This window comes from Paramormyrops kingsleyae, chromosome 2 (genome assembly GCF_048594095.1).
Source record: "Paramormyrops kingsleyae isolate MSU_618 chromosome 2, PKINGS_0.4, whole genome shotgun sequence".
In the NCBI taxonomy this organism is placed as follows: Eukaryota; Metazoa; Chordata; class Actinopteri; order Osteoglossiformes; family Mormyridae; genus Paramormyrops; species Paramormyrops kingsleyae.
The window spans coordinates 33761619-33789118 of NC_132798.1; the positions used below are offsets into that span (position 1 = coordinate 33761619).

Consider the following 27500-nt stretch of genomic DNA (forward strand, 5'->3'; position numbering starts at 1 on the left):
CGCCTCTGTCCTTTAACCGTGCTGCAGTCTTTGTAGCAGGCTTGTGCTGTGGACTCTTATGTGACGTCTGGGGTCTTCTCACAGTTCCTGATGTTGCAGCTTCATAAGGGATTGTTTAGTCTATGCAACAAAAAAAAAAAATGTGGGGGAGGAGCCTAATTGAAGCGTCGTGTTAGCAGCACAAGCTTCCACGTCTGGATTCAATTATAAACCACATGATCCATGCTCTGGCTATTGCTTTTTCTCCCGTGCCCCCCCTCCACATATCCACTGCATGATGCATTAACTGCAAGCCCCTCCGTACAGAGTTCCGACTGTTCTGCCGTGAAAGAAGCCCTTGTCCCAAAGAAAAGCCCGGCAGTGGGTCCGCTGGCTCTGGTTTCTTTTGACGGTCCTGGGTCAGACCAATGTGAAACCCCCCCCCACCCTCCGGCTCGAACAGGTCCCCGTGTCCCCAGAAAATCCTGCCAGGAGTCTCCAAGAAGCTGTAAAATGGAAGTTATTGTGGGAAGGTGTTTGATTTCAGGATGTCAGAAGGATCCTCACCCAGTCCCACGATGAGTAAATCTGGCAGTTGGTGTCTAAAACATACTGTACAGGTGGCGGCCAATTCATATACACTGGTTAATTAATGAATTGAAAACAAGTTCTGTATTAAACACATTATTAAGAAACCATGTGACAATGCATACACATTTGTTTTTATTTTAGCAATTAAAAAAAAACACTGAATCAATTACAAGGTAGAACGACAAAAGACAGTGGACAAACCAACAGAAACAATGAAGATAATGAGACTGGCAGTCTTGAGGCCATGTTGCACAGGTGCTTTCAGACACGAAGTCCAGAAATTTATTGAAGCTAGCTAAATATGTAGTCACTTCTCAGCCTTCCATTATGTTTCCGTATGACTTTTACAGATATCAGTGAAACAAACGTATTTTAGTGGCTGTGGTTATACTGTAATATGCGCAGGAAGAATGTGACAGTCCTTACAACAAAAATGGTAACAGAAACAATTAAAAAAGTAACATACCCTATGCCATAACAGCTGTTATGTTAGAAAAAAAAATCATTTAACCTCAAACTGAAAGTAGTAACATCTTCAGCACAAGAGCAGGAACTTCCCAGCAAAACATATCTGTAGTAAACGATGTAAAGTACGTTCTCATTCTTAAAGCCAAAGTTATTTTTAAAGGAAATAAAATAAAATATGAAAGCCAGTTCATAGACAAAAAGTAACACGAAGTAGCAAATCAAATCATATAAGCACAGCTTACACGTATTAACAATAATACTGTTCCGATTTTTTTACAAGTACAAAAATAATAATAAGGGTTGTAATGTAGGAAGTACTTGTACCATAGAAACAAAACACAAAAACAGAGATCAAAACATTTCATTAGCATTTACAGGGACTTTTAGTTCCAAACGAAAGCCTAACGACATACACTAAATGCCTCTATGTTAACACTTCAACAGGTATTGTGAAAAAATTTTTTAAAACACAACCACAAACTAGTATCAAAATACACTGTGTTCAACACTTTGACTATATCCAGTTTACCGAAAGAGCCCGCCTATTTTACGTGCTTGTGTGTGTGTGTGTGTGTGTGTGTGTGTCTGTATGTGTGTATGTATATAATTTCAATAACAAGTGCTTATTATTCTCCAAGAAAGGAGAAAAAACTATTTAAAAAGCTAATGTTAAAAAATATATTTCCTAGGCAAATAAAACAGACCCTGGATAGTTTTATTTGGGTTCGGGTTTATTAGTGAATAAACCATTTCTGATTATTCGCTATAGGCCTAAACATTTCTGCCAGAACAGAAATGTGTTATTTTGTATGTAAAGGTTTTGAATGCGTGTAAATGTCTCCCTCACGGACTCGCTGGAGGGGGGAGGTCGGTGTCTGTGAGCAGCTGTTTTTCAACTTAACAATACATCCCCTTACAGTTTTTCAGTAGGGTGTTCAACAAATGCTGATGGAATGGTCAAGGCTTGTTGATTTTGGCATTTAATGCATTCAAGCTATTACAAAGCATGGTGGAAACAGAAGAAGTGACTGGTCATATTCCAAACATATACCTGCTTTGGATGTTACCCATGGGAACAGTAGGACCTTAAAATACTAGTGGTCTGATTACTTAGCACTACAACACAACCCTCTGAATCCTCTTGTTTTGAATTAAAACGAATGATTTAATAGCTGGAGAAATGAACCAATGACTAATTTCTTTACACCAGATGTGAAGGAGGTGTTCTGCATGGTGAAAAAAAAAAAACTTACAACCGATTAAAAAAGAGAAAGCTGTTACTGGACGGGACAGCGATGACGACAAAATAATTTCCAGTTATTCGTCCCTGAAGATGGCCATTTGTCTTGTGCCTATTATCAGCAGATGAGGAGCATGCATGTGGTGTCTGGGATGCTCTCCCACTTCCATCCTCCTGCCATGGCAAAGTGGGCAGGCAAACCCAGGAATTCTCGGAAGAACGTCGGGCTGCTAGATCTCGCACATGGGTGAAGATACTGGAAACTTGCACCAAGATACTGGAAACTTGCACCAATCTTTCATTGGACTGGGTGTGTTCAACTGGCTAGCAGTTGCTAGGGGAAATGAGTATGGTATACACTCCAAAGACAGACAAGGCTTCTGCGCTCTCAAGATCTGTTTTCCACACTTTTCTAACACTTTTTTGATTACTGCTTTGCTTGACGGAAAATGGGTTATAAAATAAGCTACCTCATCTCCAAATGGTGACAACTGAAAGAGATCAAAAATAATTTTAACACAAAGCATCGAAGAGACCGACTGCACACAGGGCGTAAACCAGTACTCAAGATTTAACTGTCACACGAGACTATTTAACTTGTAACACTGACCATAGTAAAACGCCTTCACCTAATGCCTTTGCACCATTGTCCAAATGCATCCTCACTGCTGTTTCAGCATTCAAAGAAGCAATATATATACAGCATAAATACCAGTTCTGTGTGGAAGCAACTGGCAACCACATCTTCTCATAAATAATGCAGTCAGTTCACTAATATCTGGCAACCAGAATTCTTTGATTATTAGCATATGAACAGTCCACAGAAAGCCTTCTACATCTCAGTACCTTTCATGCTTGAAACTTGTCTTCTTCTTCATAGATTATAGCTGTATGAAATAACATATATATATATATATATATATATATATATATATATATATACACAAACACACACACACACATACACACACACACACCCATAAATAATGATGAAACAAGTGTCTGGAATATATTGGATACAATGGAAGATAGAAAATACATAGTGGTAGTCATAACATTCAACTAGAAAAAAGCTAAGATAGCTTGCCACTGTCAGAACTCAGTACTCATCATTATCGTTTGTTAACGATTAAAAATACTAAATTGCAAGTATAAAAAGTTGAAAGGCTGTTAAATCGCTGCTTTGAATCCAAGTTATATCGAATGTTTGTAATTTTCAGCAATGTTTTGACTCAGCTGCAGAATAGCTGTCATCCAAGTCTAATTACTAATATTTTTTCTCCTAATATTTTTTCTCCTTTTTCGTTCAGAGAATTAAAAATTTAAAAATCATATCAAATCCTTGATGATGGAAAATTACTGAATCATTTGTTTCTTGCTTGCATTGACTGTTGTCCTAGGTGTCTTGAAATGAAAACATCCCATGACACTCATTGTTTGGAAGGAACCGGCAGTCTATTTCACCATCTGAGGGGGCATTATTGCGATCTTGGGATGGATCTTAGTTTCTGAATCCAAAGTTCCTTCCTTGCCTTTCTTTCTGGGGGGCTTTTTGATAGGCGTCTTCTTTGGTGTGGACTCTCCCCCATCACCTGCCCCCAAGCTGTTTGAGTCCAGTTTCTCGGGGCTTTTGGGCTCATGTGAGAGCGTTTCTGAGATTGGGGCCACCATCTTCTGCAGGTTGCTTGAAGTAGGTAGCAGTGGTTTGCTAGGATTCTGGCTCATGCCCGCTGAAGAGCGTTTTGCCTTTTGAGGTGGGGTGGGCTTCTCACGCTGGGCCTGGGGTGTGGAGAAACCATTGGGCTTGAGAGTGCCCTCATTCCTGTTGATGCTCTGCGTCTTCTCCTTCAGCTGGGCTGCCAGCAAGGTGGCCGCCTCTGAGTTCACGTTGGGAGGAATGACCTCGGAGCGTACCTTGCTTGGGCTCTTGGGAGGTTGGGAGTCTCCCCCCTTCCTGTCCAGATGAAAGTTTCCAATCTTCTTCAGGGCATTCTGCACCGCTCCATTGATGTGCTCTATCTGCTCCTGGCCTGGCCTGCTCTTGTGAGTTTTCTGTTTGCTGAGAGATTGGCTCCCCTCGTTATCCTTGGCCTCTGCATGCCTTTGCTCCCGGTGCTTGCTGCTCTTCTCCTTCATCCTATGCTTTTCCTCACTCTTCACAGAGACATCACTTGTGCTCCTCTTTTTCTCCTTTGCTGTCACCTGGCCCTTCTCAGCCTGGTTGGCCCCAACTGTGCCATGTATCCAGGAGACCTTGGGCTTGGTGGAAGGATCTGGTGGCCTTGGCTTTGCTCTCTCTGGGGAAGGAGGCTTGCCATTGCCCTTGATATCCCCGCCCTGGCCATCATCCTCGTCTTTAGACTGTTTGGACACCTGAGCATACACTGCACCGGCAGCGGACTCAGAGCCGCTCATCGAGCCATCGCTGTCGGCTGACTTCAGCAGCGGTGTCTCGACGTTGTCTGCCGTGGACTGTTTGTTGGAACCCGTGTCTTTCAGTGATGTGTACTCCCCTGCATCTTCATCATTTGGACCATTTTTTTCTACGCTTCCATTGGTGTAACCCTTATCTTTGTTCTCTGCAACAGAGTCTAAAGAACAACAATCTGTTTTTAGACCAACAAAGTTGCTTTGTAACAAAAATGCATTTCTCTTTAATGTGAAGGCCAACACATGTGTTGGCCTTCCTCGAGGAAGGTGTGGGTATCTGATTCCATGGATCGGTTCACTAGGGGGACACTAAGAGACATCCTGCACTTGGCTGACCTGCAAGTTTGTCTTCTATTAGATTGCTGACTGAATCAGAATACTGCTGTGGATTCGAGGTCCCTTACCTTCATGGGGAATGCAGTAAACAGGGCCATCATCACTGTTTTCAAAGGAGGAGAAGGATTCTTGGGAGGACCAGGATGGAGAATGTTGCTCTGCTGCTGAAGGAGGCTCAATGAAACGGCAGTTGAAGGCGTTCTCTGGGTCATGGTGGGCCACTGAGCAGTCAAAAAAGAGAAAAGCACAATACCTCAGCTACTCATCCTCACTGGAAGAAACTGTTCATGTCAGCTAGGGGTGCAACCAGGGGCATTGCTAGAGATTTTGGGCCCCATGAAAGCATATCATATTAGGCCCCCCAGACCAAACCAATCGTCCTAGCTTTCCTCCCCCTTACGGCGCCCCTGGGTGTAACGATTCTTCAAATCCACGATTCGGTTCAGACCTCGAATTTTGAACCATGATTCAGTCCATTCCTCATTTTTTTTGGAGGGAGGGACGAGGGGTGAATAACAAAAAATGGTCACCAACTAGCAGAATAACACTTAAGATCATGTTAATTACCCTGACTTCACATAAAATAACCATGTAAACAAAAATTAATAAAAAATTAAAATAAAAAATCAAATAGTATACTCTACTGGATAACCAAAATGTTCCCACACCTGAATGTGCCTGGGGCAGGGGGGGGGGGGGGGTCTGAAATCTCTGGGTTATTATCTATTTTGAGCTAATGAAACTAGCTAGCTTTTACCGCAGCCGCAGACCATGATTGGACCAAAATAGTCATGTGACACAGCTTGCCCTAACTTTAAATAGGATAATAATTTCATGATTTACATGTGTTTAAGTGTTAATTGTGAAAAGAAAAATATGTTTCGTAATACTGGTAATGTAATGAAAGCCCAACTGGCTGAATATGCGGGTTGGATTTGGGGGTGCGGGTGAACATTTGTATCATGGTTTCGGCCTTGATTTCAGGACTGTTACACCACTAATATCAACAGATTCCAAGGAGAAAGAGCTTTTGAGTACAAACTCAAAATGAGGTCATGTGGACTAAAAAAGTTCTGTCATAGAGTGACAAGAACAGTGACCCCATCAGCAGATTACTTAGGCAGAGCTTGCTTCGGCACCATAACAGCTGAGCCTGGTATGTCATGGCGGTACTTTGTTATGACTGCTTGTTCTCCTCTCCCCCTTTGATGTAACCCTTTTCTGCTGACCCAGAGGGACAGCTGGGGGACGGCTGTGGTCTTTTTCACATCCACTCGCAGACTGGAAGGCAACTGGCTGCTGACCGCATGAGGCGATGATACTCGATGGCATCTATTTGTTCTTGATAAATAAAAAAAAATCCCAGTGAACTCCCAGAAAATTTCAAGCATGTCTTGACACTCTTCCAAGTCTTCCAAGAAAATATCGGAGGGAATTTCTTTACGCCTGGATGGAAATATACACTCTGACTTCTTGGTACATTTTTTAAATGTCAGTTAAAATAATCTCTGGCCTAGACCCAGGAGTGTTCATGCAAACTATGAGATCCTGATTCACGTCACATATGAGATCCTGATCTTACATTGTTCAGATTTTTAATGGTTGACATGATGCTGCCTGACAGTTGCTTTTGGGGCTTCATCTACTGCTGAAGACCAAGGACTGTAACTCCTGTGAGGAAATACCATTAAAGCACAATTATACCTGGAAGCCATGGTACCCTCACCGAACCTCCACAGATGTAGCAGAAACTCTCCATGCAAGTACCTGTGAGAATCTTACTTCCCACCTCTCCCATTTCCCATGATGCAGCGAGGACTCCCTAATTTCGGTCAAACCTGAGCCCTTCAAAGTCCTTTTCACTGGCATTTGAGGCCGAGTTGTGACCTTTCAGTGGGAAACAATAACGTGAAGTTCTGACGGGGAATGGGCAGCTCAGGTTGGGTTTAACAGAGAATGGGCCCCACTGAGGCAGACCCTAGAAGGAGCTTTTGGACTAAATCCGGGCCCCTGATGAGCTCCAGCTGCAGAGACACTCACAGTTGTTTGATGCCTGAGTTTGACGCAGCAGGTGTCCCAGATCTGCAGCACTTTTCTGAAAGGATTGCACCAATAGGTGGGGGTGGGAGGGGGAACTTATGTAAGGCTGAACTGTAGGTGACATAGACTGCCCCCTTAGAGGGGTGGCAGTCAACAAAGTGTCCTTCAGGTGTCACAAGTGGGCTGTATTTTGCAGGGGTACCTCCTTCTGGGCTATACCCCCTCCGTCCCCCTAAAGTCTCCCTGACCTCCCAACCCCCCATCTCCAACATCTGTTGCCAGAGACCCTGCCGCAGATAAATCACAGGTCTGACACAGGCCCGGATAAATCTGGCCACTTCCCGTTGGAGGCTCAGAGGAGCCCCCCCCCCCCGGTGGTATGCACAGGACTCCAGAGCCCATTTGAGGGTAAGGTTTCAAACGGCAGACAGATCTCGCTCCGCCAGCCGGGCAACGAGGAGAACAGAGCCGGGGAGGGACAGGGAGAAAGAAAAGCTCCAGACTGTGAGGAAGAGGCCGTTCCTCTTTCCCAAATCTTGTATTTTAATTTTTATATACAACCGAGTCGTTTTCAGCTCACTTCCCCAACAATCTACTTCTTACTTCAGGTCTAGCCTCGCTCGCGATGCCTGGGGAACTCTCTTCGCATTCCCACTCTGTATGATTCTCACACAAGCACAACTGTAGCCCAGAGTTTACATTACCAGAATGAAAGGTTTGTTTGTTCGAGAGTCAGCCCAGCTGTCTCACTTTAAAAAAAAAAAAGAATGCCTTTTTACTGCCATCTTGTGTGATGGACGATTTTTTTCCCTTCATTTTTCGAAGATCTTCTAAAAAGTTTAAAAGTTCCATGTAGGGTTAAAAGAAAATTTTCGTCGCTTGCTATGCCAAACAATGTTGTTTTTGTGCCGCCCGCCTAAGCGTGATAGAGGGACAACCACTTGCATGTATCTTCCGTCAAGCATGCTGCGAGGCACATGCCTTACGACTGTGAAGTCAAAAGGAGGTCAAAGCCCTTTAACTGCCCCCAAACCAACAGCCAAGATCGAACGACTACAGAAATATCAACAGTCATTTGTTTGTGTAGGATGCTGGCTCTCATCTCCTAGCTGTCTTAGTGACATCATTATTTTGATGCCAAGTCAGAGATTAATGTTTAAGGCATAATCAAATATTATTTAAAACATACTCTGAAACTGGGAGAAATGTCACTTCTGAGAGCTCGTTTCCAGGTTTGGTGTCGAGATTTTCGCAATTTATTCAGCAAGGCAGCCCGTCCATGATTTTTACAGGTGGTCAGGGTAGTTAGGAGTTATGAGGACGACATTTTTAAAATACAGAGATTCCCAACAGTACAGCTGACCTGCTTCTTCTGGTCCAGCTGCCTGAATGTTTTCCTGACGCCAGCCTGGGTTCTTGGGGTCTGTCGGAGCCACAAAACCACGCCGGTGTTGGGAAAGGAACCTGCTCGTTGATTGCCCTGGCACTTCCGATTCTTTTATAACTAAGCGCTCCCCTAAAAAACACTTTTTTCAGGAAGAGGGAAAGGGTAAAGAAAGAAAGCGCGCCTGTTTTGGGTTGTAATAATATGAACACATGGCACTTGCGTCCGCCAAGAACAACAGAGCTTGGGACCAGAACATTCCATTCAAATGAAATTGCAGACCCTTCGGGGAGTCACCGCAGACGACCGAGGGCTATTTACAGTGTGAGAGCAGACCAAGGGGACCGGGCATCGCGAAGTCCAGGCTGGCCTTGGGGGCTGAGTCTCACTACACGGCGTGACCCATTTTTATGCCTCGCTCAAGCTGTGGTAAAAGCGTGACACGGCATACTCGCTACACTCTGCCTCAACGCGCCACACAGAGTTGGCACGGCGAGGGCGCGTTGAGCGATAAGACAATATGGCTTCCAGAAAGAACAATCCGCACAATATATGTGATTGCATATTTCCAGGAGATGGGGCCCTGTGGAAGCAAGGGGGCCTATCACCAGACGGAAGGTTGATGTAACGGCCAGGGGGGATGGGTGTTGGTTACGGGGTGGGGGGGGGTCATACCAACAACTTTGGGCAACTTCTGTCGTCTCAGCGGAATCCGGGGCAGCTTGGTGCTGATTCGGCTGAACCTTCCACAGAGGAGCCGTTTGGCTTTTTGTCTGCTGGTGGAGCTTTCTGGGCTGGTGGTGTTGGGGGGGGGGGGGGGGGGAGGGGACAAAAAAGCCACAGATTTACAGCGCAGCCCAAAGCCAAGCACCGTGCAGGAACATCGCAGGCTGTGCACATGCACACAGGCCAAATGCAACAATACAAACTGAAGAACACATCTGGATGGGCCACCAGCCTCAACTGATGCAGCCGGACAAAATCACAATGAGGGATGGTACATTTTGGTACATCTTCTCGTCATACAAGCCATGTGTTCCACAATGTGAAATTAGCATGCTTCTGTCTTTACACAATGTGAATGAATTTAAAAAACAATGTATCGCAAAAAAATGTTTGCACAAGTTATGAGGTGCAGTGTGTCTGGTAAGAGGTTAACATCCCCATCCCTCAGAATCCCCCGCACCACCCCCACCCCCAGGATATATTTCAGCCACTTACTTGTTTTCGTCTCTCTTTTTGCAGAGGAAGCAGCAGCACAGGAGAGAGAGGAGGACGAGGAGGAGGAAGGTGACTAGAGATCCAGCTGCGATCACGCCCATCCTCTGGTTAGGCACTGAAAGGGCAGAGGAGCGAGTTGGCCACTGTGTCAGGTGGTCAGCCCAGAGCCCCACCTGACCACGACCCTCCTTGGGGTGTCATGATGCTGGCTTGGATGGACATGTGACCCTCACCGAGAACATGGCTAGATGACTGCCTCTCAAGCATTTATCCAAAGCAACTACGTATTTACACATAGAGTAGGTTAAGCAATTTCACTGAGTTCTGTTGCAGCAAAGCTCACCTTGAAGGTGAACCAACAACTAGCAGATTACTAGGCCGCATCATCTGCTGGACTACAAGGAGACCCCAACCGTAGGGGGTTTAAACAAACCACAACCAGAGGGACCCACTCTGAACCTTCAGGTGTCTTTATAGTACTCCGAAGCCTGTTTGTAGTTACTAGGCTAAATGGACCTTTATGCCAATTTTTTTCCACTTCAATTTCCTCTGCAGCCTTCCTAAAGAAAGGTGCAAACTGTAAGTATGTAATGCGTGTCTCTACAATAAGGAACTGTGAAACCAACACTGATAAGAATTAGCCTGGTAATCAGAGTTAAATTCTACATTCAGAGGCAATTTGCTGCAACACTTTCCATAGCACTCAAACATTGCACAAGAAACTTGGCGAAACACAGTAGTACTTAAGCATTATCTCACAAGAGTAAATTATACACCCGAGTCTTAGGTTTCTGCTAACTAGTGATCACTGCTATTACCAGCACCAAGAACTCCATGGCCTGTTGTACACAGTGTTGGTGGGGTTTGGGGGTGAGTGCAAAGCCCCCCATCCCGTCATGTGCCAGCAGAGCTAGCATTAACACCTTCTCTAACCAGGGAGCATCTTTGCTGCGTAACCGGTCTGCATAGCATAGCACTCTACTTCTGCCTTGGGTGACAAAACCGACACTGTTGCCTGATTATTTCCATATTTTATCGTTTTTTTTTCCTTATCTAAAATACCCACAAGTTTCTTAATGACATTTCTCTCCAAATCAATGTATTTTTTATAACTGATTCAGTTTATTTTACTACAGTTGCAGAGTAACAGAAATTCCAGACAGACACTTTTTTTCATTTGTTTTGACTAGTATGTACTGATCAATGTCTGTCACCAGTAAGTCAGCAGTGAGTTTACTGGTACAACTTGTGGTAGGCATCTGTAACCCAAACCAACAGACCCAAACCAACTGTCCAAAAATCTATTTGAAATCAGTTGAAAATTATACTGGAAATTTCTACAGAAGTTTCCATTGGGGTAATTCCAAGGGTTGAGAACATATTTTTGTTTTGAACGTGGATACATCCTTTTTCGCTTGAAGGGCGGTTTACTTTAGCTTGTGGTTTGGTGATTGGGTAGTTCCTTAAACCCCATTCCCTGAACAAAGAAAGGCCCCTATGTTTAGCGTATTAGTAAAACATTAGTAGACACTAGTGGAGTTATAACTAGGTTTCAGGCAAGAAGTAGATACCTTGCCTCAGAAAATCAAACAACACAAAACATACCGACACAAAATATAGTAATCTCATCTCTTCGCTCCTCTTCCTCCTCCACAATGGACAGTTGGTAACCTCACTCTCTTATTTAGGTTTTAATCTCTTTATAAAAGTGCTTTGTTTGTATGTCTCATACCGTTGTTCCATTATGAGCACACACTGCCTTAACAATTTTCTTTCATCCAATCCGCACGGTGATATAAGACACTACTTTTGAAGACCATAGCCATATATCCTATCATATATCAACATATCCTAGTTTATCTTAACCCTTTACTTTGAAATGTCTAGACAAGCAATCATCTCCCGTATTCATCTTGGTGCAAAGAGAGATAAGACACTATCACATCATCACAGCTTCCCAACAATGTCCACTGGGAATTAATCTTGTAACCCCATGGATCCTGCCCTTCCGGTACCATGTAGGTCAACCCACTGCCATACAGCCCCCAGTCTCACACAATTTCACCATGGCAACCTGAGTGGATCTGCAAGTTTCTGAACACTGTTACATGTCATATTAGCTGCTATTATCAGTCAACTGCAGAGTTTGATCCACAGAATTATGTATACTCAGTATTTTTCGGCTTTTCTTAGAATATACTCTCTGATATTGAAACAGCTAAAATATAATTATATACAATTATCACACTCCCACAGCCCTGTGTTGGATAAGTAGTCTGGATATACAGTATTGATGTGATTGCCTTCAGTAATGCAACAACAAAGTTCAAATAATAATTTTTTAAATCAAAAGTAAATAGAATTCTGCATTGTTTTATTAAAGGTCTTAAAGGCCCAAATAAAGCATCCAGTTGTATTTTACCGGCAGAGTTATTTAAATACGCCCATGAGTACAACACCTGAGCTCGGAATGAGCCGCCCCACTGATGTGTCTCTGTCATGCGAATTAGCAGCTAGCAGGTAACCCAAACCAACAGAGCAGTGCGACTGTCCAAAAATCTATTTGAAACCAGTTGAAAATTATACTGGGAATTTCTACAGAAGTTTCCATTGGGGTAATGCCAAGGGTTGAGAACATATTTTTGTTTTGAACGTGGATACATCCTTTTTCGCTTGAAGGGCGGTTTACTTCAGCTTGTGGTTTATTGATTGGGTAGTTCCTCAAACCCCATTCCCTGAACAAAGAAAGGCCCCTATGTTTAGCGTATTAGTAAAACATTAGTAGACAGTAGTGGAGTTATACCTAAGTTTCAGGCAAGAAGCAGATACCTAGCCTCCGCCTTCCAGATGCCATAACACAGATGTCTCTGTCATGTGAATTTGTCAGCTAGCAGGTTCGTGTACGTAAACCTGTACGTAAATGTGTCAGACAGCAAATATACAGTAAATTAGTTTACATCCAGGACTAGAAGACAAACTACTTATATCACCCTAATGTTCGAATACTTCCATAAAAATACATCTACCATCCAATCAGTTTCTAGCAAACACGGGGCACGGGGGGGACACACACACACACCCTGAATTATAAGCCAAAGAGACTGCTTTGCCTTATCAGTGTCTGTATCACTGAACAACAAAACAAACCATGTAGTCTTTCCACCCAGATATTAGTCAGAGTGCTAGGAGACCCATTCAACAGCACTCTCTCCCCAGACCTCGTAAACGCCTGATTTTACTTGCCAGCTAATTACGAAGCTTCTGACTTCTTGGCCCTGCGGTTGTTTCTGGGGGGGGGGGGGGGGGGGATGCGGGCTGAGAAGTTCAGATTCAGATCTGCTGAATGAGCTGAAGTTTTTGGGAAGATGAAGTAACTGAAGGGTCTTACACAAGTTGCAGGCCCCGGAGATGGGATTGCACCTCCGGTCATGGCAGGGGCACGTTTGGGCGCAGTTCACTCCATACTGGCCAGACTCGCAGGTCAGATTGCAGCTGTGAGAGGGAGACAGCATGCAGTATTATCTATTAGTACTATTATTATTACCGCACATGCAGTAGTAGGAGCATCAGCAGCAGCAATGATAATTCCAGCATTTGTCAGTTTTTACAAAATTATGGAATGAAAATTCAACAAATTAAAACATCAGAAGCACAGAGCAAATTGGCAAAAACAAATAATTACGGACAGATAGAAAACCTTGGATCATATGCAAAAACATAAAGGTAAGAAATCAATGGATATCATGTTCCTCAGCTGTGAATACTGAGGTTTATTACTAAAACCTTGTCTTATACTCTCTGTCATAAACACATGAACAACAAAATACGATATTTAAAATACAGTAAATGGGTTTTCTATTATGCAAAGACATAATACAAAAATCATTTCATCGCCAAATATTTTTATGGGAGATAATGGTTAATTCATAACTCATACTGCCTGACTTACTATTTAACTACTTAGTTACACTAGATCAGTAATAAGTCTTTGGATGTTTCCTCATATATTAACACATACATGGCACAATGTCATGGACCTGGGTTACACTGGCCAGTTTGGATTGCATGGTGACCGATCATCAGACTCAGGCCAATAAGCTCCTCAGATAAGGAAATCCAGCTGATCCTGTTCAGAGTGCTAGGCTGGGTAGGAGTAGACTGGGGATGTGCGGTATGAACGCAGTGCTTTGGGCTTGCTGTGGCCCTCCGAGTTTTATGGTTTAAGTGATCTTTCGTTTTGTAGGGGGACTCATTCCCCATTTTGATTTTGTTTCGTATCATAAAACGGAACCTTGTTTATTCTTGGATAAAGAGGGTAACTAAGCCATTTATCTACCACGCCACTTTACGTCACCGCAGATGTGGCTGACGGATAATGGTCGTCTCTCTTCTATCCATCCCTTTGACGTTCTGGCTAGACTCGATCTGGGTGTTCCTTTATGGGACCCCCCCCCCCTCCTGGCACCATGGGTGTGTAAAACCGCGGTGGAAGGGAACGGGACCGCGAGCATATTCCACCTGGGAGGAGCGAGTGAGAGGCGACGGGAGAGAGAGCGCAGCGGCGCGTAGTGGAAACCGCATCAAAGGCGGGCGACGTGGAAGCAGAGTCGGGTCAGCAGAATCATGACCGTGCGACTGTAGCCCCCATTACTGCCTGGGTTTATTTTTGTTTTTCCCATGATGGGGTAAAAAACCGACGGATTCAGCACCGGGGGTCTGTAGGGGGTACAAACAAACAAGCACTGTGAGTCATGAAGACACCACTGCTCCCTGCCTGCCTCCATCGGAAGTACTGTGCCCCCCCCCCTCGAGGGCTATTCTCTCGGGCCCGGTGTGCTTCTGTCAGCTTGTTTCAACATATCTGTGTCCATTAGGCCCCTGTGACAGGGACACCGGGAGCTTGGGGACAGGCTACGTCTGGCAAATCGCTCTGACTCATCACTGTGCAAACAGCATAGCCGCCCTGCAGATGCTATCCGGCCTCGGATAACTGTGTGAGAAACCGCCCAAAAAGCCAGGCGGGGGGGTGGGGGGCTCTTAGCAACAAGACGCTAAATGTAAACAGATGTCCACCGCGATGTCAGCTATGTAACCCTGATGGGAAAGAGGAATCTTTGTCATGCGGGTCTTTCTACACGTACTGATCAGTTTAATCCAATTTCTGTCCTCCATCTTTTTGCTATAAGTATTCAATTTAAACAGTGGCTTCTTCTAAATAACTACGTTCCCCAAGTACCTCTTTAATTCACCCACATTGGTACATAAAATTTAATTAAAATGGCAAATACTCATTTCAAATTAATTTCAACAAATCAAATTGTAAATAGCCCCAATGATGGTACATTAAAGTTTATTAATCATGGTCAAGGGATCAGAACGTAAGAGAGGAAAAGTCCTAATGCCACACTAACCTTAGCTGCAGTGTTAAAGTGAGCCTATGTATCCCAGCCTTGATATATTAAAGCATGACTCTTAAAAGTGGGCAGGGGGAGGGGGGATCCTACACAAAAGGACAGAGGTGTGCTTGTAGAAGCATCTGCTGAACGAGCCAGCATAGACGTAGATCCCAACGTTGAGATTTTCATGCTGGTCTTTCTGAGAGGCCTACTGCCAAAAGAGTCAGGCCAGCATGATGCAACGTGGTGGCAAGTGAGGCCTAAATGTGCAATCGGAGCAGAGGGGAGGGCCTGGGGGCCGGAGGCTTCCACTCACAAGGTGCCGTGAAAGCCGGGGTCACACAGGCACTCCCCCGTTTCGAAGTGGCAGTCCCCGTTGAAGCAGTGGCTACAGTTGTTATCGCAGTTCTCGCCATACGTCCCGTTGGGACACCTGGTCTCACACCTGCAGAATGAAACAGAGGAAGAATGGTCTGCCACGTGCCCTTCCAGAGCCCTCTAGAATCACGGAGGAGCCTAAAGGCATTCCCAATGAGCATTTCCGGCTCGCCGAACCTCAAATGCTCAATGAGATGAAAGAATGAATGTAAACAACAAGGGAGCTTAGGAGCGAGGCTTGCTGGGAATCCCACAGGAGAACACGGTCATATGATCGGCTGTCACGGTCATGTGACTGGCTGTCACGGTCATGTGATCGGCTGTCACGGTCATGTGATCGGCTGTCACGTACCGATCCCCGGTCCAGCCGGGGTTACAGTGGGAGCATTTGCCATCGAAGCGGCTACAGAAGTGCCCGTCCTTGCATGGCGGGCAGACATCTTTGCAGTTCTCCCCGAAGAATCCCGGCGCGCACATCTGGTCGCACTTGGTGCCGTTCCAGCCTTGCTCGCATGTCACGCAGCGGCCCTCCGTCACCTTGCACGGCTGCTGGCCCTTGCAGTGGCCACATCTGGGGGGATGAAGGCAGCAGGAAGATCGTGTGGGAATGGGGAGTGAGAACTGGAATTATGGCAACTGAATGAGAAGGAAGAACTGGGCACCAGAAGAATCCTTCCCAAAAATACCAATTTATGTCTAAAGGTACATCCTGGTCAAGTGTCTTAGTCATGATCAGAGTAAGGTTGGGGTGCAACTTTGATGGGATGTCAGTCCATCGCAGGGCACATGCAATCATACATGATAGACAGCTTAGGGACACCTAAACACCTGTCTTTGGGCTGCGGGAGGGAACCTGCATGAGTAGGAGCTCCATACCCACACAGCCACCTCTAGATTTCCACCTCCAACCCAGGAGGTGAAGAGACAGCAATGCTATGGACTGAGGCTCTGAGGTGCTCCGGTGGTGAGGTAATATCTAATAGAAACAGCTTAATTTGATTTACTATCAAATTACCATCCATCCATCCATTTTACACAAGTACTTATTCAGTTCAGGACTGTCGTGAGCCTGTCCCAGGTGGGGGGGGGGGTGCCAGTTTGTAACAGGACACCATATATATTATGTTATATCATAACATTTTCATCTCAATTGATGACGCACCCATCTGTACCGATGTGTCAGTGTAACGGGTTTATGAGGAAATCAGCGGGACCCGCGGACGGCGTCTCCGGAAGCTGCCGCCCCTCCGCACTGACCTGTGCCTGCAGTTCTGGCCGTAGAACCCGGCGGGGCACGGCTCCCTGCAGAACTTGCCGCGGTAGCCTGGGGAGCAGGTGCACGAGCCGTCGGTGGGGTTGCACCTGCCGTGCACACACTGGCAGTAACGCTCACAGCGCGGCCCCCAGAGGCGCTCACGGCACTGGCAGCGGCCAGTGAACTGCTCGCACGGTGAGCCGTTGCAGACGCACTGCGCCCCGCAGTTGCGCCCGTAGTAGCCTGGGTTGCAGATGCAGCGGCCGGTCGTCTGCTCGCACACGGAGTTGACGCTGCAGTAGCAGACCTGCGAGCACTGCGGCCCCCAGACGCCTGGATTGCAGCTGCACTTGCCCGTGGCCTGGTCGCATTTGCCCTTCTGGCAGGAGCAGGCGTTCTCGCAGTTGGGTCCCCAGCGGTTGGGGTTGCATGTGCACTCGCCCGTCACATCGTCGCATTGCCCGTTGGGGTGGCACATGCACTTCCCCTTGCAGTCTGGCCCCCAGAACTGATTGGGGCACTCTGTGGGTGGGGGGGGGTAGAAAACACAGACGTGACATAAACTCTACTGGGGTGTATATCTTCAGCTTTCATTTGTGACAAGAAGTCCAACACTACAAACAAAGTAAGTTTTCAAGTTTTTTGTTGTTTTAACCACACAATCCAGGACCCACTGAAAATCACAACCAACCAAGTGAGAAACTGAATGCTCTGTATATGCTGGAGTATTAGTTTCGAGTAATGTAAGTCTTTGAAGTGTAGATGAAATGTACTGCTGCTGAAAATGATTACCTGTAGATGACCCAAGAAGTGTACTTTGAACTACACAAAGAATATACTGCGTGTTATAAGAAATATACTGTTATTGATTTCCCCTTGAATAGGACAACGAAGATTCTGAATAAAATGATGGACTTTTTTGAATTACACTTTAGATTATATAATGAAATAACAGACAGTAATGTGTGTTATTCTGTTCAAACTGAATGTACTGGTTTCATTTTATTCTGCAGTTCCAGTTCATCTGTATAAATCTTCGATTTTAAGCATGTTTTAAATTAAAGACATTTTTCAGCTCTGAATCGAGTCCAGCTCTCGCGTTCCTTGGAATTCCCGGAATGGCGCTGCTTCAAACCCAACCCGGGTCGTGCTTTCAGATCTCACACTCGAACCTCGCCAGCAATTCACATGCACCCTGTGCTACGCCCTCCTCCTGCTTCAGACGGGGGGGGGGGGGGGGGAGCACTTACTCGTATCGCAGCTGGCTCCAAAGTATCCATGACGACAGCGGCACTCATTGGGCCTGACACACACCTCGTTCTCCTTACAGGTGAAGTTGCCTTCGCAGAGTGCTGTGGAGGGGGACAGTGTATCACACGTGTCACACGACATAGATCTTGCAGCACGCCTAGAGGAGCGCGGCAGACGGTACGTACGTGTCAAGCATTCGTCTCCCAGTTGGCTCCACCCAGGACAGCACTGGAATCCTGGAGACCTGGAGAGCAGGGAGGTCGGGAGCGTGAGCTTTGGTAGCGGCTTAGTAGACGAGGGAGATGGTGAGATCCTCCTGTGAGATCTCCATGTAGCCCCAAAAGACACGTTCCTCAGCAGATACATAGAGGGAGCGTAACCTGCAGTACGCACCCTAACCCACACTTCCATACTTCATTCTGGCTATTGCAATGTCAGCCGGCGCAGACTAATGGCCAAAGTTAAGGCTGCTTTTCGTGAGAGTTTCACAGCTTCATCGCCTGTTTTCCAGCCCCTAGCTCTTCGAAGTGGACAGATGGGCCGCCGCCTTCACCTCCCATCTGCGCGACCCCCGGAACGCCCCGGGCACGTTTTCATTTCCTGAGAGGTGTATGGGGCCACTTCCTGCATTCTGTCACAGAGGCTTTCTTTTTTCCCCCGCTACGGACGACCCCTGACCCTCCCTGACTCTCTCATCGCCCAGCAGAACTCCACTAACAATCTCTTGGAAAGAAAACAAAGCGTAACCGACTCATGGAAACTGCCCTGTGTGTTTCTTGCAAGATTTACAGCTACTGACTGCAAAGCCCTACAGGAGTTCTTTGTATATTAGTGCATCACATAGTTTGACAGCTTCCCAGGTCCGAAGAAACTGCCTGTACAGTATGAGGCCATCATAGAGCTACTCAAAACAGCCCTGCAGCTTAAAATCAGGAAGGTGTTAGCAATCAGCTCCTCAATAGATAAACACTTTAATATTAAAAGATTAGACACGGCTACATCAACTGGACGCTGCTAGGAGCCTCAGCATGGATGAGATGTTCATTTTATCAGCAGACGGCATTATTTCCACCACAGGGTGTCGTCTGTGTGTGTTTTTCTTTTTTTTTTTAACCTTGTCTGATGACTACAGACAACGAATCTCTGGCACTTCAGCACCCTGTCTGGTTTCTCCAGGAGTGATGAAGTTGCATCCTCTCACCTCTGAAGAATCTGTTTTTATGTTTTGTGATTTCTATCTTCACATATGGCCTGTTTTGTTCACCCCCTGCTTTACCGAGGACAATGACAGCTGCGATTCGGGGTTTGAATAGAAAGCATTTTAATTTCACTTTTTCTATACATTCCAAATTATACACTCCAAAAATAGGCTGCAACTTTTTAAAGACCCTTTCTTGCCAAGCAAAAATGAATCAAACCCCCAAAAATCATTCATATTGACTGTTACACTTATCCTTAACAAAGCTGCGTCTTGACTTTTCCTGTCACAAGGAACAAAGCAATATATATGTCAGGTCCTTTAAGCAAGATGGAACTGATCTATAAATAAGACAGAACTCAGCTAACGTTGTTGTGAGTCATTTCCCCTAGAAAAAGACCACAAAAAGGATTTTACACTGCCTTTGCCAAAGTTTAAGTTGCGGTGCTTTCCCGTGACAAAAAAAAAAATAACATCCCTGCTTGTCTTGCTCACTCGACACTCTTTGCTTTTTCTGAAAAAATATATTGTCTGAAACAATGATGATAATACAAAATGTCCAGATAACGAACTCAGCTGCCAGTCAGTGACAAAGCATGGAAGTGACAGAAGAAAACCTAAGAGCAAATGACACAGCACTAGCGTACTGCTATTTCAGTCACTTGTCTTCTGAAGGAACCCAACTGTGCATGAAATAAACTTGGACTACTTAGAGTTTTCAGTGATGAAAGTCAGTAAGTAAAGCTGTTTGCAGTTATGCTGAAGGTGTCACAGACACAAGGCAACCTGCTTGAGTCGTAAACGATTCATATGTCTGAAATAACAAAAGTGATTTGTTTCTCAGTTAGTTTTAGGGCTAAACAATATTGGCATAAAATTCCATTCATCCATTATTGTGGGGGCAGCAGTCTAAGCTGGGTTGCCTAGACCTCCCTCTCACCAGTCACCTCCTCCAGGGGATACCAAGGCGTTCCCTCGCCAGCCGAGAGATATAATCTCTCCAGCGTGTCCTGGGTCTGTCCTGGGGCCTCCTCTGGGTTGGACATGGCCGAAACATCTCCCCAGGGAGCCATTCAAGAGGTATCCTAGATAGATGCCTGAACCACCTCAACTGGCTCCTTTCGATGCGGAGAAGCTGAGGCTCTACTTTGAGCTCCCCCCGAATGTCCGAGCTCCTCACCCTATCTCTAAGGTTGAGCCTAGATGAAGGAAACTCATTTCTGTTGCTTGTATCCACAGTTTCATATTTTCAGTCGCTACCCAAAGCTTATGACCATAGGTAAGGATACGAAAATTCACATGGTAATATTTGAAATTTCTGTGATAAATATATTAATATAAATATAAAGCAAAAAAGGAGTTGAAAATTTACCCACAATAAGCTACAGCCTAACAGAACTTGTTATTATCTCCCGATAGACTCTGTCCAATAAGCTGGTGGTGATGTCATCAGTTGTGTCAATGCAAAGCAGCGCCAAAAATCACTTGCTCTTTCTCAGAATTATCTTGATGGTATCTGCAATACTTTCATACAGCTGACGATGAACATCCTTTGGTGACCAATTCTTGTTTGATCTTCATTTTTGATGCAATTCTCACAAAAGCATTGCACTGTCTATGAGTGAGTCCAACAGAAAGGATGAAATGATTATGGCTGGCTGTGAAAGCACATGCAGGGCACATGTGCTACCTAATCTTGAAAAGGAACAATAATAAAAATTGTTTGGTGTAACTTATTGAAGGTCTTAACCCAGCTGACCTGGTGATGTCACAATCGCACGTGTAACGTGATATCAGCATATTAACATGCTACTTCCTGTAGGCCCATTGGGCAGCCTGACACCCCCAGGGCTCAGCTGCTCAATTCCCACATTAGTGCTGTGTGTGTGGATCTCCTCAGGGTATTTTAGTTCCCTCCTGCAGTACAAAGACATACAATTAGCTTAATTTGTGTCTCTAAATGGCCTGTTGCATGCGAGAGTTTGAGGCCTCTGTTGGACTGGTGACCCATCCAGGCAGTATGACTGCCTTGTGCACTGTGGTGCCCGGGACAGGGTACAGGTTCAAGGGACGAGGCAAATGACAAGTAGGATTCGATGCCAGCCCATCACTGGGCACACATTCGCTCACAAACACAATGGGCAATTCACAGACGCCAGTTCATATGTGAGAGATATCACATCATAGCTGTCATAGCTAACCACATGTTTTAAAACTGCTGGAGGACACCGCTGTACCCAGGGAAAGCTGACCCAACACGTGGAGATCATGCAACCTCCACACATCCAGCTGGGGCCATGAATCAGGCCCCAAACCTGGCAGTATGAGCCTACGTGGCTCCCCGCTGAGCCCCCGTGCTGCTGAAAAGGGCTACATCTACTTTAATAATGCCTTTTGGCCCTTTTGGGATGCTGTTCACAGAACACGAGCCTGGCTGAAATTTATGTAGCAAAACTTTCAGATTCTGAATTCTCCTGAAGCTTTTCTGTCTAGCTGATGGGTTTTTTATGGATTTTCAGCAGTGTTTGCTTCTACTGTATGTCTAGTGCTGCAGCACTGGAGCACATAAATCACACACACACACACACACACACACACATGTAGGGTAAACATATCCTTATGGGGACCACTCATTCATTTCAATGGGAAAAATGCTAACGCTAACTATGACAGCCTTAACCCCTACCCTGCCCTAACCATAACCATAAGTAACCTAACAAAATACAAGAGTTTTTGCGTTTTTAGTTTTTTCATAGCAGTCACCAATATTTATAAAATAGAGTTTTCCCTTATGGGGACCAGGAAACCGGTCCCCATATGGAAAAAAAAACTAATATTTATCACCTTATGGGGACATTGTGTCCCCATAAGGATAGGTAAACCCGCTCACACACACACACACGCACACACACTGGCATACCTATCTAAATAGGGACCTTCCGTTCATTTCTATGGGAAAACCATAATCCCAGTCAGGACATCATTAACCCCTACCCAGCCCTTACCTTAATCATAAGTAACTAAACAAAATACTTCAGGCATTTTTACTTATTTGATTGCAGTCACAGATTTTTATAAAACTGCATTTCCCCTTGTGGGAATGGATGAATGAATGAATGAAAGAATGAATCATCACAACATCAAAATAGCAGGTTTTTAACACATTGTGGGGACATTTGGTCCCCATAATGCAATGTATACCTGGACCACACACACACAAACACACACACACACACTTCATATTTTTGTGGGGAACATCCATTCATTTCGATGAGCAAAACCCTAATCCCAAATATGACAACCTTAACCCAGCCCAAACCTTAATTATAAGTAACTAAACAAAATACAAGTCTTTTGGCATTTTTAGTTATTTTGATTGCAGTCACAGATTTTTATAAAATTTTGTTTCCCCTTGTGGGGGGCTATAATATATACCAACACACACACACACACACACACACACACAAAGCATGTGACTTAGAAGGTATGGCCACCACGGCAGCAGGCCCCTACGGCGGGAGTCTGTACAGAGGTAACTATAGTTCAAAGGGAAAGCACTCTTCATCAAGACCATATTTCAAATTGACTGAGGATATGTTGTGCACTTTAAACAAGACATTTACAGCACCAGTTATATCAATGGTTTCTTTGGCTGTTAATTCGATACGGAACGAAATTACAGTAATCATTTCTCAGGGCACAGAACTTCCATATTGATCCCAATATCATGGGAAAGAGAATGCCATACACAGCTTAAATTGTAAATTCACATGGTAATATTTCAAATTTCTGTGATAAATATATTGATATAAATATAAAGCAAAAAAAGAGTTGAAAATTTACCCACAATAAGCTGCAGCCTAACAGAACTTGTTATTATCTCCCGATAGACTCTGTCCAATAAGCTGGTGGTGATGTCATCAGTTGTGTCAATGCAAAGCATGTGCTACCTAATCTTGAAAAGGAACAATAATGAAAATTGTTTAGTGTAACTTATATGTGAAAGTAGAAATCATAAAAGATAAAAACAGATGCTTCAAAGGTGAGAGGATGTAACTTCATCACTCCTGGCGAAACCAGACAGGACGCAGCTGTACGCAGTGCATATTCACGTATGAATTTTGATGTTTATGACGTGCTCTTGGGTACACTTATTTTCTATTTTTAACTTTATGAACATCTTAATTCATAAGTAACAGTCCATACTCTTAAAAGTTAGCGGTCAGTTTGAATCACCTGCAGGTTTCACCGCGATTCAGCTTCTGGCTGTCTGTCAGTCTCCATAGTCCCACCCTTCACCAGGACTATAAAATTAAGATATTTTTTTTCCCACAAGCAACAGTGCTTTTAAAATACAATTAAACAGAACATAAACTGTCCGTGTTGGCTACAATTAATTTAAAAAGCCTCATTATACTACTAAATGGATTCACAACGTGATTTTTTTTTGTTTTTGTTGTCCTTTGGCCTATACACACAAACTGCAAAACCAACCATAACAATAAAATAAATGATGAATTACTTTCTAATTTACTATGTTTCATTGCTTGAAAATAATCAATAACCACGACCTAATGATAATTTCAAACAAAAAATGTACTTATTGCTTATAATTAACCGTGCATGTGTTCTTTTCAAGAAAAACAACAGCACTTTCAATCGAACCACGTTAAGTTTCTAGGTTGCTTGAAAATAGAAAAAAGTCTGGAAGATCTGAACCAGACCATCCTACAACAGCTGTAAAAACCTAATGAATTTCCCAGATTTTTCATGTAGTCGTTTACTACTGAATTATACTTCAACGAAACATGCAGACTAGGTTAAGGGAACTAAATAAAGTATGTCGATGTATTTTAGCTACGAAATATCTTCTTTGGCAACCCACTTAAAAAGAGAGAAAGGGGGTATTTGGGTTTAACAGCGAAAATAAAGAGCTTACTGAAATGTACGCAACATAACCGATTTTTATCCCGTAGCCTATATAAAGAAGCTGAAAAGATGCGCCCCCTTGCGGAATTTCCGCGTACCTGTACATTCCAGTTGTGCACATCTGGAAGTCTGTAGTTTTGGAGTGCATCTGTGCATTTTAATTACATGCATACAGAAAAAGACTTAAAAAAAAACCCACACGGAGTGATAGATTTGCTGTGCATTTCATTCAAACCCGGCAAATGAATTAATTTCGACGCGAAACGCCGTAACAGAGCAACCGAAGGTAGTAATTGCTTTACCAAAAGGCGCCGCGCTGAGGATCCTGCCAAAGCCTTCAGCTGGAGGCGTAGCCTTTTACAGTTTCCTAAACTTATGTTTGAAAATGCAATATTTTATTTTACACCGTTATTTTAACATTTTCTGCACATGCTATATTAAAAGCTCACTATATGAATAAATTCTTTGAACTGTTCTTGCGCGCCTGGATGTTGTCCTATAGGCGAGAATGACTTACCCCGGGATTTTGCACACATTCCTGCCTTTTGGGTTAAGTTCTTGCGTGAAGATCGGGCAGAAGGTCAAACAGAGCAGCACAGCAAATACAAAAGTGTTTTTCAACTCCATGTTACAAGAAGCAGCATCCTTCCAGGCGCTCCTTGTGTCGGGCATTCCTCCCCTTCAGAAGCGGAAAGTTTCTGCGGATCTTCCTCGCGCTCGCTTTGCGGCACTTCTTTTTCTCTCCCCCCAGGAGTCTATAGTGGGCATACATACGTCTGACGACTGCAAACTAGTTCACATATACTTTTATCCAGATGCGAAAGAGGCATAATCCAAATTCTGCATTAAAACAAGCCGATGCGACCCACGTCCACGTCCTTAAGCTCGATAAAGTACAGCAGCACCGATCCAGCTGAAGAAGGTGGGAAAAACAAAGTTACAAAACCCAAAGTTGTGCTGACAAGCTTCCTCTTCATGGGAACGACTTTTCTCCCACTTCACCGAAACAAAGGCATTTCGGCATGTGCTCTACACGTTTGCAAACCCGCTAAATAATTAAGAAAGTAGAGCATCGCTTTTCTCTTATTGTTTCGTCATTTTAACCAATAATAATCTACTACCCCTTTAATCCTGGGTAGTTAGCGGAGGTCACATAAGGCATCATGAAGTTGTGAAGCAGCACAAGTCCGTTTTTCTGGGCGGAAATGGAAGCTTAAGCGCAGATCTTGGCCGTAGGTCTCGTTTTTCCTCTCTCTATTTTCGCTTGCATTTGCAGGAGTGGCAGGAGGAAATTCCTGATTTCTTACCCTATATTTGGCACAGGGTACAGGGAATTAAGGGACCAGTTTTCGTGAAAAAACCTATGCGCAACAGCCGACTTTTTTTTCCACCAAATAGAAATCGAAAAACGGACTGGGACAAAATGGGTGTGTCTGTAGCCGCAAGGGGACTGTCCCAAAGCGGGACGGGCCGCCACTGGCATACAGAGCATGCAGGCATTTTCAGGATTTTGTCCTACGGTAACACAAGCATCATTAATATTTAATAGTAGGTACCGTCAATCGACTCCTGGTGGCCACAGTAGCTACTCGTCCGGTCTTCAGTCTGGAGCTTCAAACTCAAAAATAGCATGTTTATCATTGGTCATTGATAATTGATTAGCGTGTTGTTGTTGTTATTATTATTATTATTATTATTATTATTATTATTATTATTATTATTCACAGTGTGATATGTGTATTATTGATTATGAATTAATTACTTAATTAATTTATAATATTGTTAATAATTCAACTAGCCCAAAATGGGTTCGAAATAGTTGAGTATGCATTATGCCGAACAAAATGCAAAGATTACTTAAGTAAGAAAGGGCTCCCCCCTCTGTTTCAAATGTAGATTTAACATTTGTAGTTGCATCACAGCGCAGTCTTTGATGTATATACTGTAAAGGAGACGCAGGGCGTGTTTTATATAACGGCTGCTACAGTAGTTAGCCTATAGTGCGCGAGTATTTTCTCTTTTGGTAAGACAACCGGAATAGTAATACAGCTTTGAATATTAATACAATGTTTACATACAGAATGCTGAGCCGACATGCCAGATAAAAAAGTGAGAATATAGCAGATAAGCGAGAATATATTTTTCATTTCTTACACGGATGCTAACGTGAATATTAATGTTAAAAACTTGAAATGCTGAGTTTTTTTTTACATTAAAATTATTCTGTAATGTATAGTGTAAAATAAATAACCTTGCAATTTACCAGCAAATACAATTTGAATATGGAATTACAGAATTTGATCCCATTGTACCATATATTATGTATAAGTAGCCTAACAAGTATCATTCTACATCATTTCAGATTTTCAGATCTTATGAAAACACACCATGCACAATTTAAAAAACAATTCCTTCTGTAATGTTGCCACACTGAACACCTTACTGTTGTGTCTTTATGACTTGATCGTGTGTTTTTGTGAATTTGCACCAATCAGTGCCTCAGAACCTCAACATATTTGTCTATGGACATTTCTGCTGGACAGATGTAGCCAAAGACTCTGTTGTTTTCCATTTGTGCCAGCAGGAGAACAGCTACATAGAAATGATTCCTTCTTTAGTTCCGTGAGACTCGCAAACACGGAGATAAACAGGTGGGGGTGAAGCTTGGGGTCGGCCATTTGCCAGGAGACCCTGGGGCAGCTTTGGAGGTTAAAGGCCTTGCTGTGCCATAATTACTTTAGTGACTTGTCAGACATGGGCACAGATAGCTAATGCACAGAATCACACTCCACTCCAGTTTAATCAGTAGCAGGGTGATACTGGGTATTACCTGAGTGGCTGCCACTAGTTCCTCCCACACTGTGTGGAAACCAGTGTCTTTTGGTAAAAACATACTGCTCCTTATCAGTCCTTATCGGGCTTGGAGGGGAACTTACAGTAGGACTCAAAGTCTGGCCAGACGGAAACCTTCCATGTGCAACTTCTGATGGAGCAGAGGAAGTTTGCTGAGGAAAGTGCTGCCCGAACGGACCTCATTAGCCAGAGCAGGTATACTGCTGCACCCACAAAAGGATTGTTTTCCGCCATACCTGGGACCTTAACTAGGCTAAGTTACTTTCAAACTCTTGATCAGTTACTCCTGTGGCTTCCTGCTTGGTGGGAATCAGACGGTGGCACATTAGATAAGATACGTTATGAATCGGAGTAGAAGTTCCTGATCTTGGATTTGAATCTGCTGTCCTCTTAACACATTTGGGCAGTAGGATAACAAAAAAAGCTTTGATTAGTGGTTTGTTATTAAATAGGTATAATGACTGCCTCTACCCAGGTCGTTACATCATGTGAATGCTCTTTGAAGAAAGCACATGCCCCTTATTTAATTACTTTATTAAGATACTGGGTTT

At 44.1% G+C, this 27500-nt stretch overlaps 1 protein-coding gene across 1 annotated transcript; it reads right to left on the reverse strand.

The window, feature by feature from the left end:
- Nucleotides 1-679: 679 nt before the first annotated feature.
- On the reverse strand, nucleotides 680-25603 carry scarf2 (scavenger receptor class F, member 2). The gene is made up of 11 exons (XM_023828963.2): nucleotides 24614-25603; nucleotides 18155-18213; nucleotides 17969-18070; nucleotides 16721-17240; nucleotides 15816-16034; nucleotides 15402-15530; nucleotides 13078-13181; nucleotides 9690-9804; nucleotides 9144-9262; nucleotides 5113-5265; nucleotides 680-4869 (listed from the first exon to the last, which is right to left on the reverse strand). The coding sequence occupies exons 1-11, from the start codon at nucleotides 24766-24768 to the stop codon at nucleotides 3734-3736; spliced, it is 2811 nt and encodes a 936-aa protein (XP_023684731.1). The 5' UTR covers nucleotides 24769-25603; the 3' UTR covers nucleotides 680-3733.
- Nucleotides 25604-27500: the final 1897 nt, after the last annotated feature.

What these genes read in the sequence shown, in the direction of transcription:
- scarf2 (XM_023828963.2), bottom strand. Translation starts at nt 24,768, where the DNA reads ATGCCCGACACAAGGAGCGCCTGGAAGGATGCTGCTTCTTGTAACATG. An exon ending in GGGAGACGAATGCTTGACAC is followed by an intron (nt 18,071 to 18,154) that starts GTACGTACCGTC and finishes CCCCCTCCACAG; the next exon opens with CACTCTGCGAAGGCAACTTC. An exon ending in AAAAAGAGAGACGAAAACAA is followed by an intron (nt 9,263 to 9,689) that starts GTAAGTGGCTGA and finishes CAACACCACCAG; the next exon opens with CCCAGAAAGCTCCACCAGCA.